The sequence below is a fragment of the Crinia signifera genome, chromosome 3, assembly GCF_055691185.1.
Source record: "Crinia signifera chromosome 3, ASM5569118v1, whole genome shotgun sequence".
In the NCBI taxonomy this organism is placed as follows: domain Eukaryota; kingdom Metazoa; phylum Chordata; class Amphibia; order Anura; family Myobatrachidae; genus Crinia; species Crinia signifera.
In genome coordinates, this window is record NC_139219.1 from 237,494,117 (window position 1) to 237,507,372 (window position 13,256).

A 13,256-nucleotide genomic window follows, 5' to 3' on the forward strand; every position below is an offset into this window, starting at 1 on the left:
GTCAAAAAAATTGCTGTACAGCACGAAAATAGCACAAAATCGCCATAAAACATGGCGAATCAGCCTCATTGAATAGTGCCCAGTATGTTATGCTAATTAATATGCTACCATTACTATTGGAAACTGATAAAAAGACTGGACTCTTCCTGTATGAGGGGAAGAGTGATTTGGTTACACAAAGTTACTGTGTGACCAGTTACTTGTCTGTGACTGAATCTTACAGTATGCTGATTGACTGACAGTGTGATGAACTCAGTATCCAGATTGTCCTGGGAAAGGATCAACTTTAATAATGATAACTCATGATAGTAGATCTTTCTGCAAAAGACTACAGTATATAATGTATTCATTTTATTTTTAGGAAACACACAGAACCCATTGAATGCAAAACGTATAGAGGGTTTATTGATGACATTTCTAAATTTTAAATACATATTTTTAAGCCCTGATTACATCTCGGGTAATGTCTTGCTAAATAAAATGTAGAAGCCATCCATTGTGCTACAGTCCTGGCTTTGCAGAACTCAGATTCTTCCAGCGCGTAAAATAATGCAGAGAAAATTCAGTTCCACTTGGCAATGTCCAGCATCTATACAATTTTCAAGACACTTTATTTAAAGTGCAATAAATCTCCTTTAGATCAAAGAGATTGCTCCAACACCTTAAAGTGGCTACAAAATCCTCCAGATTGTCTATGAAAAATCATGGATATATAAAAAACAGATGTAGGGATTTGTGGCTAGAATTTTTTAGTCTCTTGGGGCATCCCCACATTTATTATAATTGAATTTGACTTTAAACTGATTTTTACATCATGTCATCTCACTTATTACAAATTCACACTGGTCATTAATCACATATGGAGAAAGTTCAGAACTTGTTAATTGTTAATGATCTCTTACAATGCAACAGTTCAATGTAGCAATGCAGACACAATTTTCAATCACTTGTCACAACAATATTGATCTTGATTCGATTGTCCACCTACACAGCTAGGTCATACCGCTGGCTTATGCTATATGATTATATATATATATATATATATATATATATATATATATATATGTATATGTATATATAATGTGGAAATCAGCAAATGAAGAGGAAAGTGGAATTGAAATGTGAATGGTTATATACTTACTGCAAATTCTTCCGAAATTGAATTACTGGCAAATACTTCTTTAGAGATATAATAAACAATGCAGACTTGATCGTGATAAGTCAATTTTAAAATAACCATATAACCTTCATTTTTTTATTCATATTTAAGAATTTTTTAAACAAACACATTGATTATTACAGTACACTATATATACTATATCTTTTTATCCAGTAAAAAATATTAAATAGTCGCAAGTAAAAAATAATAAAATAGCTGACAGTGTTTCTTCTTTACAGTGATATGGTAGCAGTACACGACAATCGCCAATTGACCATCTCAGAGTTACCTGCAGAGCTCCTCCATACTACTCCGAAATGGCCCCATCATAACACAAAGGACTCAATATAACCTAAACATTTTTGGCTACAGCTGTAATAAACCATAAACAATACAAAATATATCTCCATTATTGGATAAAGAGTAATGTAATGCAGTGTAGTCCCATTTAGGTTTTAGAATTTTTCTTAAATCCGTCTATAGAACTATGGGGCAGATTTATTAAGCTCGATGAAGTGATAAAGTGTCTGTTTTTTTTATCACCGGCCAATCAGCTCCTACCTGTGAAGTTACAGGCTTGGTTTGAAAAATGACAGGTAGGAGCTGATTGGCAGGTGATAAAAATCAGACACATTATCACTTCACCGAGCTTAATAAATCTACCCCTATATGTTGTTGGCAGCATTCAATAAAACATTTAGGTCAATTTGAGAAAATTTTATGTCATTGGCAGACCAAAATACTGGTGGGGGCTATCTCCAGATAGCTTTAATAGGCCGTCTCTCCAGTTCCCAAACTCCTGCTCAACCTTCTCTGCCTGCCGGCAGTAAAGGCTGAACCAAGAGGAGCTGCTTATGATCAGCCACTTGTGTCTAATGGACATGCAAGCTGATCACTGTAATCAAAAAACAATGCTAAAAACAAATGTTGGATAAAAAAGGTAATACCTGCAACCAGGGACTGGTGATTGGTGATCAGGTGAGGGCAGCCACCTGATTTCTCTGCTCCTGCTGTGCCTCCAGTGCAGTAAAGTAATGCTGTTAAGCCGGCATCTCACTTTAAAGCACCGGGGGTCACAACGGGGCACAGGATTAGAAGATTAGCCTGCCTTCCCGGATCACCAGTCAAGGCTTTCATTAAAAGTAAGCAAAGGGTGGCGGATCACTGCGGTTAGCTGGCAGAAGTGGTGCATACAGTACCTGGTTAGATGCTCAGGGAATTTGTCATGAAATATACCACAAATATACCACAAGCAGTTTGGCGGAAGGATTCACAAGAACCGAGTTTCTTGCAATCTCTGTCCCGGCATGCGTTAGTAGTTGTTTGAGATATATATATAAATATATATATATATATCTATCCATATATGCAATATATTTATTTATCGCATTGCAGATTTGTGTGCATCTATCACATCCCATCTGCAGCTGACATTCATAAGAAAATAATATGGGCCATATGTACTAAGCTTGAAAAATGATAACATGGACAGTGATAAAGCACCAAGCAATCAGCTCCTAAATGTTATTTTTCAAACCATCCTGTAACATGGCATTTAGGAGCTGATTTTCTGGTACTTTTTCTCTGTCCACGGTTTTGTACATACTGTATTATTTATTAACAGTTTATGTACTGCAAAAATGTCAGTAGTTTTTATCGTGACTGCTGAAAATGATCTATTTAACACGACCAACAACATATTCAAGTTATAGCACACATTCAATAAAGTTTTTAGTGCAAAACAAAAAAAAAAGGGCGGACTACCAAGTGACATTGCAAACATAATAGATTGTTGATTGATTTCTTTTTTAGTATAAGAATTCTGCACCTCGATAGATTATTCTGTAAATTGTGCAAATATGCATTCCGAAATTTCAAGCAAACACGCAATATTCCATTAGCTTTTTTCTCTTCACAAATTCTTGTGCCAATAACAATTTTCAGCTACAAATACCCAGCACACACTACAAATCAATGTGTCGCAGTTATTATTGGTCCTGAATTATTTAGGCACATAATCGTGGAAGTGGGCAGAATTTTTATGCTTTCAAGTTGACAACGTAACTTTTACTACAGCAAATTTGACTGGGTTATAATAAATCTCTTTCAGGCTGAAGGGTTAATGGGACCTTTATTCTGTCTTGTGTCTGGCACTGTGTGGGAGAAATTGTGGTAGAGTAGATCTGGCTTTTCTTTTATTTGTAAACAGCTGTGCAGAAAAAGAAATTATAATCATTATGCACAAGATCATTACAGTCTCATATGAGCCACAGGATCAGTATAGTATTATGGCACATTGTAAAGGTCTGTGAGGACCTAAAATCCCATAAGCTTCAACTCCTATATGGAATTTAATGAAGGCAGTAGTATAATATACATACATCATATTGTAAAGCATTGCAATGTGCAGTCATTCTAAGGAATAAGCATCAACAGATATCATGGATGTTTATTCCTTGAACCATAGTTCCTTATAAACAGTGCAGATGTAGTAGCAATAATAAAAATAAAAAGCCTGGTGAACCTCACTACCATTATTGTGGCAACTCTACTCATGACATAAATAACTCACTATTTTTAAGGAGGGGCAATGAGCGAATAAGGGCTGGGTTACAAAGCTAAAGGATTCCCTTGAATGCTCCCATGTGATCACAGACCACAAGCTTATGTAATTAGCTGAACAGCTGACCCATGCTGGGGTGCCACTTGTCTGCCTACTGCTAGAGGTAGTCACAGCATGTTCCTCACAGCCGCGGGAGACTGTGCAGGCGCCATTCTTTTCCAGTGGATAACACGTGCACCAATGCCATTTAAATTTACCCATGTAGCCTAGAAATCAAACTTCCCGTTTAACATGGACTCTAGAATTGTGTCAAAAAAAAAAAAAGTGTTATCCCATGTTGAGATATGTGACAGTGACCCTTCCAGCAGAGTCAATTGGAAGCACTCTAAATGAATGAAAAAGAATAAATGAATCGACAGTTATTTGTTATCCTGCAACAATAAGGTATACAAAAGAATGTTTTACAGCAAGAACAGCCTCACCTCTGTGAAACATATTAAATAGTGCACTTAAGGGGGAATTATCAGTTCATTTGTCAAATAATGGTTATTGTATAAAACACATTAGACCGAAAGTAATACTGTGCGAGTACGGTGGGGCCCTGGAGGTTTTTTTTTTAAAATGGGCCGGCATTTATAAGACATTGTTTTGCCTTGTAAATGATTGCCCCATTAAATAAAACTCTGAGTGCAGCTGGCATCATGCACATCGCATTATGGGGGTTATTCAGACCTGATTGCTTGCCTGCTAATTGGCAGATGCCTGTGATCAGGTAATCGCTGCTTAGCCAGAATGAAATCCTGCCCTGTAAATTGCTGTGCAAGGCTTGTGAAAAGCTTGTGAAAATATTACAGGCCTTCGATTAGCAGCTAATCAATACGCAAGCCGCTCAACATCAAATGATACTTCCACTGTGTGCCATCTGTGTAGCCCAGGACTTACTTGCCGGCTGCGATAGAAACAGGCTGATCGGGGCCAGAGCTGTAATCCCACGAGTTCTCTTCAAACGCCTGGGCATGCCTCCATTTTCCCAGACACTACCAGAAAATGGCCAGATAGCAGCCACAAACGGCAACTTCCTGTAAACCAACTTGCGAACGGCCAGTGATAGAAAAAAAGTACCAGGACTTTATTGCAGGATGGCCTCCCACATGCGTACTACAAGCCGTATGCATGTGCAGATAATTTTTGCCTGGCCTGCGAATTCTCAGCCGTGCAGTCAGGTCTGAATAACCTCCTACTTCCAGCCCATTGTGGTAAATTTCAGGGGTGGACGTGAAAGACACAATTTTTTTAATGTTTCTTGTATAATTAATTGCATATTATTGGCCATGTCTACATATAAACTGCATGCATATGTCTTCCTCCCTGAACAGAATACTCCAGTACAAGTTACAGGAAGCGCACAGTTACTATAAATACTGCTATGCTGGCAGCCATAGCGTTTTTGTTGCAAGTTTCATTCCCCCATCACCACCTTAATAAAATTCTATAGTAAGTCAGAAAATTGGCAAATAGGGATACATCGTAAAGGGAGAATACATTAGGTGATTTGAAGTGAAATTCCACCTTCAGAATATGTATTTAAGCAGATTTCTATATTTTAAATGTCCCTAGGTCATAGGATAAGAGACATTTGTAGACACGCAGCTGATTTGTAGCTTTAAGGCTGGGTATATGCCTAAAATATCTATCTGCAGACAACCCATTGCACTGACCAATCGGCCAATTTGGTAAGCTATGCATACTTATCAATCAGCAGCTCGATACATCGATATATCTGGGCAGGCATCACAAGTGGGTGGGCATTTTATTGCATTTAAATGTCTGTCCTAGTTGTGATGTCACTGTCTGCAACTCCTGTGGCCAGGTTACTTGCATGCAGAAGTCGCTGAGCCTATGTATCTGCTAGATATGGTGTAATTGGCTGTGCAGCTGGGAATTTCTTCTGTACACACAAACAGATGCTCCACGCAATATATTGTTTATCAGCTGTCTGGATGATAGATTGCATAGTGTGTACACAGCATAAGGGAAACCTGGCAAATATAATTCTCTGAAGATGGAAATCGCCTTTAAATACACAATAAATTGTTCAGAACTATTTTTTTCTAAAATCATTTTATGTAATTTATAAATATTTCAGTGTTATTATTCTAAATTACATTTTTTTCAGATTTGTTAAATATTTTAATAAAAGGTTTAAAGGTTTCACAGCTTTAAAATAAACATAACTGTAGACAATAAATTGTAAACTAAGTTTAGAAATTTTTACTTTTGCTGCACAATCCACTGAGTAGTTAAAAAAGAGGGGATAAATGTAATACCATGTGTGATTTAGACATCCGGGATTTCCTGGCGAGTTTTTCCAAAGGGCAGAATCATGGAAACTGCCTGCATCCTGCAGTGCATACTGTACTTGCCTACAAAAATTGTGTGACCCTCCCAGCCCCCCTGAAAAGGTAGGCAAATCTCCAGACTTCTCTGCACCCCCTGGCACCGACCACCCAGTTTGCAAGTAAACCGGGTGGTTGGGTTGAATCGTGTCATCTTAGCCTTGTTCCCAGCTGTATAATGCCAGTAATGTTGGCATTATATATAGTGGGAGCATGGCTTCAATGACATGCCATGGCCACTATGCCCCCAGTACCGCCCTTTTGCCTCATCCTCAACATTCTAAGATGCATGATCCCCCACCCCCCGTCTACTATCCTATAAACTGCTCTCCTGTATTTGCCATCTAATACTATAGCATCAGTATGTTCAGTTTGTTCAAAGTAAACATGTCCAATGTTTCTTTATAAAGTTGTTAAAATAGTTTGGAAGAATAAATGATTGATATTGTGGTAATGTTTCATGATAATTCCCCCTTAAATAAGCCCTGTGTAGACTGTAAATAAAAAGTTGAAGAAAACAACATGAAATTACCACAGTTTCTTTTTCCATCATCACATATTTGCATATAGAACAGATTTTGCATTATTGCTCTACTTATAAGAATATATTAAGGAACTTATAAACAGACTGGCACATTACAAACTTAAGGTTCTTTGGTGAAGAATGAAAGAAAACAGTATTTTTTTGTAAAGTAACTTCAGAACTCGTTTTATCTGTTGATCCTTTGGATTCTCTCACATAGAAGGGAGAGATATTGAGTGAGCTTCACCATAGCAATAATGGCGATTCCACCAATCATCATACACGTCGGCCAAAATAATGAATGAAATAATACATTGGAACTGTAGAGTTTGGTCAAAATGACATTCTTTTGATTTCCATCTGGGTCATAGAAACATGAAAAACGTTGATGTTTTCGAAAATTCTCCATTATAATATTGACAAGTGACATAGAGGCTTCATAATTTTTCCCACACTTCGGTATATATGAGCACTGGAAGGACAAAGAAAAACATTATGGTCTCAGACCTGAATACAGTCATATAAATACAGTTCCAAGCATTCTTGGGGATAGAGAACAATTTCTAATGGATATTACAATGAACATGCTTTAAAAAACCAAAATATTTGACAATATTTATTATCTGACCATTGAGGATCACTGCATTTAAGGCATAATTTGACTTCTGAAGGAGATGTTAGCATGGATAAACAGATTTGAAAAGTTTTCTGCAGAATCATCTAGATGTTCCCCACTGTGCAATGATCCTGCTCTTAATAAATAATAAATTAGTTCAGAAATGAAGTGCACTTCAAAGACCCAGTGTAACTAATTCAAGACTATTTAAATGAATTATTCCAATTCGACCTGGATAAAAACAAGACCATAGTTTCCAAGAGCATAGTTTCCAATTGTCATGTGTTAACTACATTTCTTTCACTGTAAACTTAATATAAGTAGATGAGTGTGTGATGAATGTGTGTTCCCATGCAGGGGCTCATCCTGAGTTGAATGCACTTTGCCTTAAAAATCAGTCGCAAAACATACAACCAAAAATGACCGAGCTGTAGACCTGGACGTATGTGCCAGTATTACACAAAGAAAGAACAGTAGTCCATGTGCCTAGTTTACATCAGAAAGATGTGTCTTGACATTGTTAGTCTTGACATTGTGTCTTGACATTGTTAGTATTACATGCTAAAGTAACAGTATACAATAGGAATACAATATACTTTTTTTATACTAATACTAATTAAGTATTGTATACATATGCCTATCTGTGTCTGGACTAAGTTGTCTCATCATTATTGATGCATATTTTGCAGCTGAGATCATGTGTGCATTAGTGAAACACCCCCTGACAGATGCATACTGGGTCATAAACATGTCCATACTTGCATACACCCTCCATCCTGTAGACCACGGGTTCTCAAAGTCGGTCCTCAGGACCCCACACACTGCATGTTTTGCAGGTCTCCTCACAGAATCAAGTGAAATATTTAGAGCCACCTGTGGATCTTTTAAAATGTGTCAGTGATTTATGAGTGCACCTGTCAGGAAACCTGGAAAACGTGAACTGTGTGGGGTCTTGAGGACCACGTTTGAGAACCACTGCTGTAGACCAACCCATGTACTATAGCTCACAAATACATAGTATCCCAGCTCTACAAATACACAGTGTGTTTATGTGTCTGCTCAACACATTGTATTGGCAACACTTTACTTACATACTCTTGCTTTTACATAAATGTTCATTGCTAGCATATAACAGTGCGATTAGATCAACTCTCCACAACTAATATATCTGGGGACAAGGAAAAGTGTCTGAAAATGCTAAATTGAATTTCTCTCAGCAGACATATCCTGGTACTGTCCACACTCTAGTCAATCAATTAGAGAATATTCCATTATATTCCATTATTCCGTTATGTTCTGGTACACAGAGTTCTAGCACACTCATAGGTGCCGATTCTGTGGGTGCTTGAGGGCCCGAGCACCCACGGAAATTGATGAGCACCCACCCGCTCAGCAGCGTCCCACTCTCCCATGTCCCACTGCCCCCCCCTCCATCGTCGCTGGCACAGGTACTGTGGGGGCATTTATGTACCTGCACTGTGGGGGCATTTATCTATTTGGCACGGGGGGGGAATTTTTGTACCTGCACTGTGTGGGCATTTATGTATTTGGCACTGTTGCCATAATTTGAATATTGGAGACAACTGTGCTGCGTAATATAAATCAGTATTATTTTGTGGCCACGCCTTTTTCCCATGAAGCCACTCGCCTATATTTTTGGCTTGAGCAAAAACATAAATCGGCACCTATGAGCACACTTAAATGAATGCTATCATAAAATGCATTATTCTTGGGTTTGTGTTGTTATTACATGTTTATAACTTGTAACACTTCCAAGATAAAGGGGCTTACTCATTATCCAGGGCCTCTTGGCTCCAGATAACTAAGTGTCTGACTCATCATGAATTGCTTAACAACCGTAGCAGTTTAGCACTGCTTAACTTCAGAGACAGATGAGCTGCTACAAAAAGTCATCCTTGAGACTGTTACCGAATTAGAGTAGCAGGGTTACTTACCACCTGTGTTCATGCATGCACAAAGCCACAACGCTGACAGTGCAGGATGGCCATGGGATCCCATTTCTGCCTTTTTCTCAAGCTGGTGCTCCTTCCCATACGAAGAATGGGACTCTGGGACCATCGCCACCTTTCATTTTTCAGGTCTGCTTATAGTGCAGTGGAAACTAACATTTCTGCATTTATATGTCAATAAATGATCATAAATAGACCCCAATTGAAATTTATTGTAATGAATGCCACAAAAATTGTATGTCCTTCTATCCCTATTTACACCGATAGTAAAAAATGTATATGGGTCAGCATCCTGGTGGTCAGGATGCCCTATTTCAATATACCCTGTGCGTATTTCAATAAACCCGTATTTCAATATACCCTGTTCGTGGAATGCCCTTCCACGCACAATAAGACTTTTGACTAGCCTCCAAACTTTCAAGCGTTCCCTGAAAACTCACCTCTTCAGGCAAGCCTATCATATTTAAGTTCTACATGCATAACCCTCTGAGGCACTTATGTATTATATAGCTTCCCTTCTGGACTTGTAACTTGGTGGGATCATATTTAAGTTCTACATGCATAACCCTCTGAGGCACTTATGTATTATATAGCTTCCCTTCTGGACCTGCATCTTGGTGGGACTGCTATGCTATTACTGGTGCCTGTCCTTGTGTTTCCCTCCTATATCCCTATAGATTGTAAGCTTGCAGCAGGGCCCTCCTACCTCCAAGTCGGTCTGTTGTTACCCAGTTTGTTCTATTACTGTCTACTATTGTAAAGCGCAACGGAATCTGCTGCGCTATCTAAGAAACTGTAAATAAATAAATATACCAAACACTGATACCACAAATTGAAAAGGATGAGGATGCCGATGGTATATTGACAGCCGGCATCCCAATCGGTATGTATGCCGGGTGGGCTAGCATGCAGCTGAGGAAGGGGGGTTATGTTTAGACACTAGTGGGGGGACATTGGGGTAGGCTGTGGGGGGGGGGGAGGGGTGTAGGACTAGGCGGAGGGGTATAGTTGATATCTAGTTATCAACTACACCCCTCCACCATAGTTGATATCTTACACCACACTATGGGGGCTATTCATATTCATTCACACGGGGGACCGTTTCTGTGCATGTGCAGACGTATGGTGAGTGCAGCCACGGCAAGCAGTCTGGCACGCACCCAGGACAGCGGTCAGGGGGCGGAGAGTAGCAGAGTGCGCTGGCAGCCCCATTAGCATATGGGAACTCCCAGCATTTCATGGGTGTTCCCATGAGAACGCTGGGTGTTCTTATGCTAATGAGGCCGTGACGCGGTGTGTGGGGAGGGGTTTAGTGGACTCACAAGGCTGCGAACTCGCAGCCTTACGTATCAACCAGAACAACCCCCATTGAATATACTCATTTCATATAAAGTATACACATTTCATTACAACTTTATTATATTTTGCTATTTTTAATAATAACATTGTTATTGTTAATTGAAGAGGCAAGTGGAGGAAATTGTCATGTTATGTATATAAGAAACAGATATTTAAAAGTAAAGTATTAGTTATTTTTACTTATACTAATTTACACTTTAGAAATTCACATGATCTTAAGGTGCCCACACAAAGATACATTTTTCAATTGGAACGACCTATCGTTTCAAAACTGTTCATGTGTGGGCATGATAATGGTGCAACACGCGTACCTGCCGCTCGTTCATCTTGCTTGCTGATCCCTTCAGTATGCAGACAAATAACGACCGGTCTTGCAGGATTTGGCACACATCGTTCTGTGTGTAGTCATTACGAAGAATTTGCCAATAATGTGTTAATGATTTGCAGTTGTTAAACGACCCATCAAATCCTCCACAATTGTTCTGTGTGTATTCATATTGTCGTTTGCCAGGCGTGTTCGGGTTCTGGATAACATAGTCATTGGCTGTGTTCACCACTATTGGTGAGATGCAAATAAATATGCACTTTGGCATATCCATAGTATTTCTTTATTTTCTTAAACAAGGTTTCAAAAATATAAAAATTTTCACTTACTGCAGAGAATGAAAATCTATTGGTGGGCATTACTCAATTTTTGATTGACTTCTGAGTATTGTGTATGATATCCTGACTGTTTTAAACATTTACAGAAATCAGCCATTGTTCTTTTTAAATTCTGCACACTCAGAAAGCTGCTGACAGCTTCATTTAAAAGCTTCATTTAAAATTCCCTTTGCCTCTTTCCTGTCCGCCTTCATGCTTTTCTTTGAACTGGTTGGCTGCAGATTTCTTATACACATATTTCTGTGAAAGCTCTTCAACTCCTAATTCATTATCTCAAACACAACACATTTAAGAATACTTCTATAGAAGGGGTGCCATTATCACCTCGCATTTCCATATCAATTAATGGCGACTATTGTACGCCCCTTACTGATCTTCAGCCTCCAGCTCCAATTATTCTCTGCATATGAGCAATATAACATTGGTGTAAACACTATGACAAATGTAAGACCCTGCAATATGCGGGCATCAGATTTCAGTGGTGTAGACTTCACACTGAAATTGTTACATTCTTAAACGGCAAAAACAACTTGCTTGTGAATGTAAACAAATTGCAAATGTTGGTGTATTTGGACCTACAACTCTTGTCTGGCACTATTCAAATTATCAACACAGAGGGGGAGTGGTTCAACCATGATATTGGTCTTTTTATACACTTGATACTGTATGGAATACAGTATTGATATTTAACAGTACAGATGGTCTATAATATAGGCTGTTTACTTTCAAATATTTAAATAAGATAAGTGGTCAGGAAAAGTTTAAACATATAAGTATATGAATAAGAATATCGGGCAATCAGACACCCCCCCCCCCCCCCACGTTTACCTATGATCACTTGTGTGTTTTCTGTTTAACCCAACTAAGGGATGATATACTATTTACAGGAATAGGGTGCTGGTCTTTGCTTTCAACTGTAGTGTGTCCTTGGTTCTGGTTCTGTGGTGTCTTTTGCAAGTTGGCAGTTAAATCAATTAACTCACCCAGGTCAGATATTGTTGCATTTATTACTTATTTAATAAAATGTAGAAAGTATTAAAAAGTTATATTTAATTTATTGACCTCCCATGGATCATATATCCTATTAACAGTACACCCAGTCCTTAATAGTAAAAGAGACCATTTTTTATAACCCCCATGTAAAATAGCACAATTTTTTTACACCCCTCCCCCATGCCTCCCCTGTGACCAGTGTAAATTTTAAAATTTACCCTTTCATTATCAAATTATTTTAATGGGGTATTACCACCCATCCCCCAGTGAAGGCAGAACTTCCCCAGGAGCAGTGAAGTGTGTGTCAGGGGGACTTATAATCCCCTGCTGCAGCTGATCTGTGCACCTACTTACAAAGATCAGCCCAATAGTGCTGGGCACCTACTCCCAACTTATGTGCACCAAATGCGGTTCAAAAAGGCATTCTGGGTCACAGTTGTGACAATGATGTTGGTTGCCGAAGACTATATGTTCTGCAGAATACAATATATCTCCTCTTTAAATGAAGGCGGGGTTTCATTGGATGAGACCATGTGAGACCAACTGGCTCTGGTTGCATACCATGTGACCACACAAGTTAAGTGGTTAAATAGGTAGATAAATGCTGAGAATTGTAGGACTGTATGTTAAATGCCATAAACATACTATAGGAGCAGGACCATCTGCAGCTCCAGGCCTCCACATACAAATAGACCCATCATCATGATGATTACCATACAGACATCAGCTGGCCACACAGATGGCCATAAATCATAAGTATTAAAAATTGAATTTCTATTTTTCAACACAAAATTATGCAATTTTGTAATTTTATATATTTATGGAAACATTGGGCGTATAGTGTTTGGGTTCTACATGCCTACATGATATTGGCATCACCTGCTATACTTCTCATAATAGGTCCTTGAACATTGCGTCTACGTAATGGCGTCTACATAATGTCTTTTGACATTGTGATTGTACACAAAAGAACAAACTTGGGCAATAGATGGTATAGTATATGGAGATATAGGG

The 13,256-nt window shown here is 38.6% G+C and overlaps 1 protein-coding gene across 5 annotated transcripts in view; it reads right to left on the bottom strand.

The window, feature by feature from the left end:
- Positions 1 to 378: 378 nt before the first annotated feature.
- KCNMB2 (potassium calcium-activated channel subfamily M regulatory beta subunit 2) overlaps positions 379 to 13,256 on the bottom strand; it is a 521,316-nt gene continuing 508,438 nt past the window's right edge. For all 5 annotated transcript variants that reach the window (XM_083177718.1, XM_083177719.1, XM_083177721.1 and 2 more), the window contains one exon: positions 379 to 7,113. In XM_083177718.1, coding sequence (XP_083033844.1) covers positions 6,829 to 7,113 — 285 coding nt within the window. In that variant the 3' untranslated portion in view covers positions 379 to 6,828. The remainder of the gene's footprint in view (positions 7,114 to 13,256) is intronic.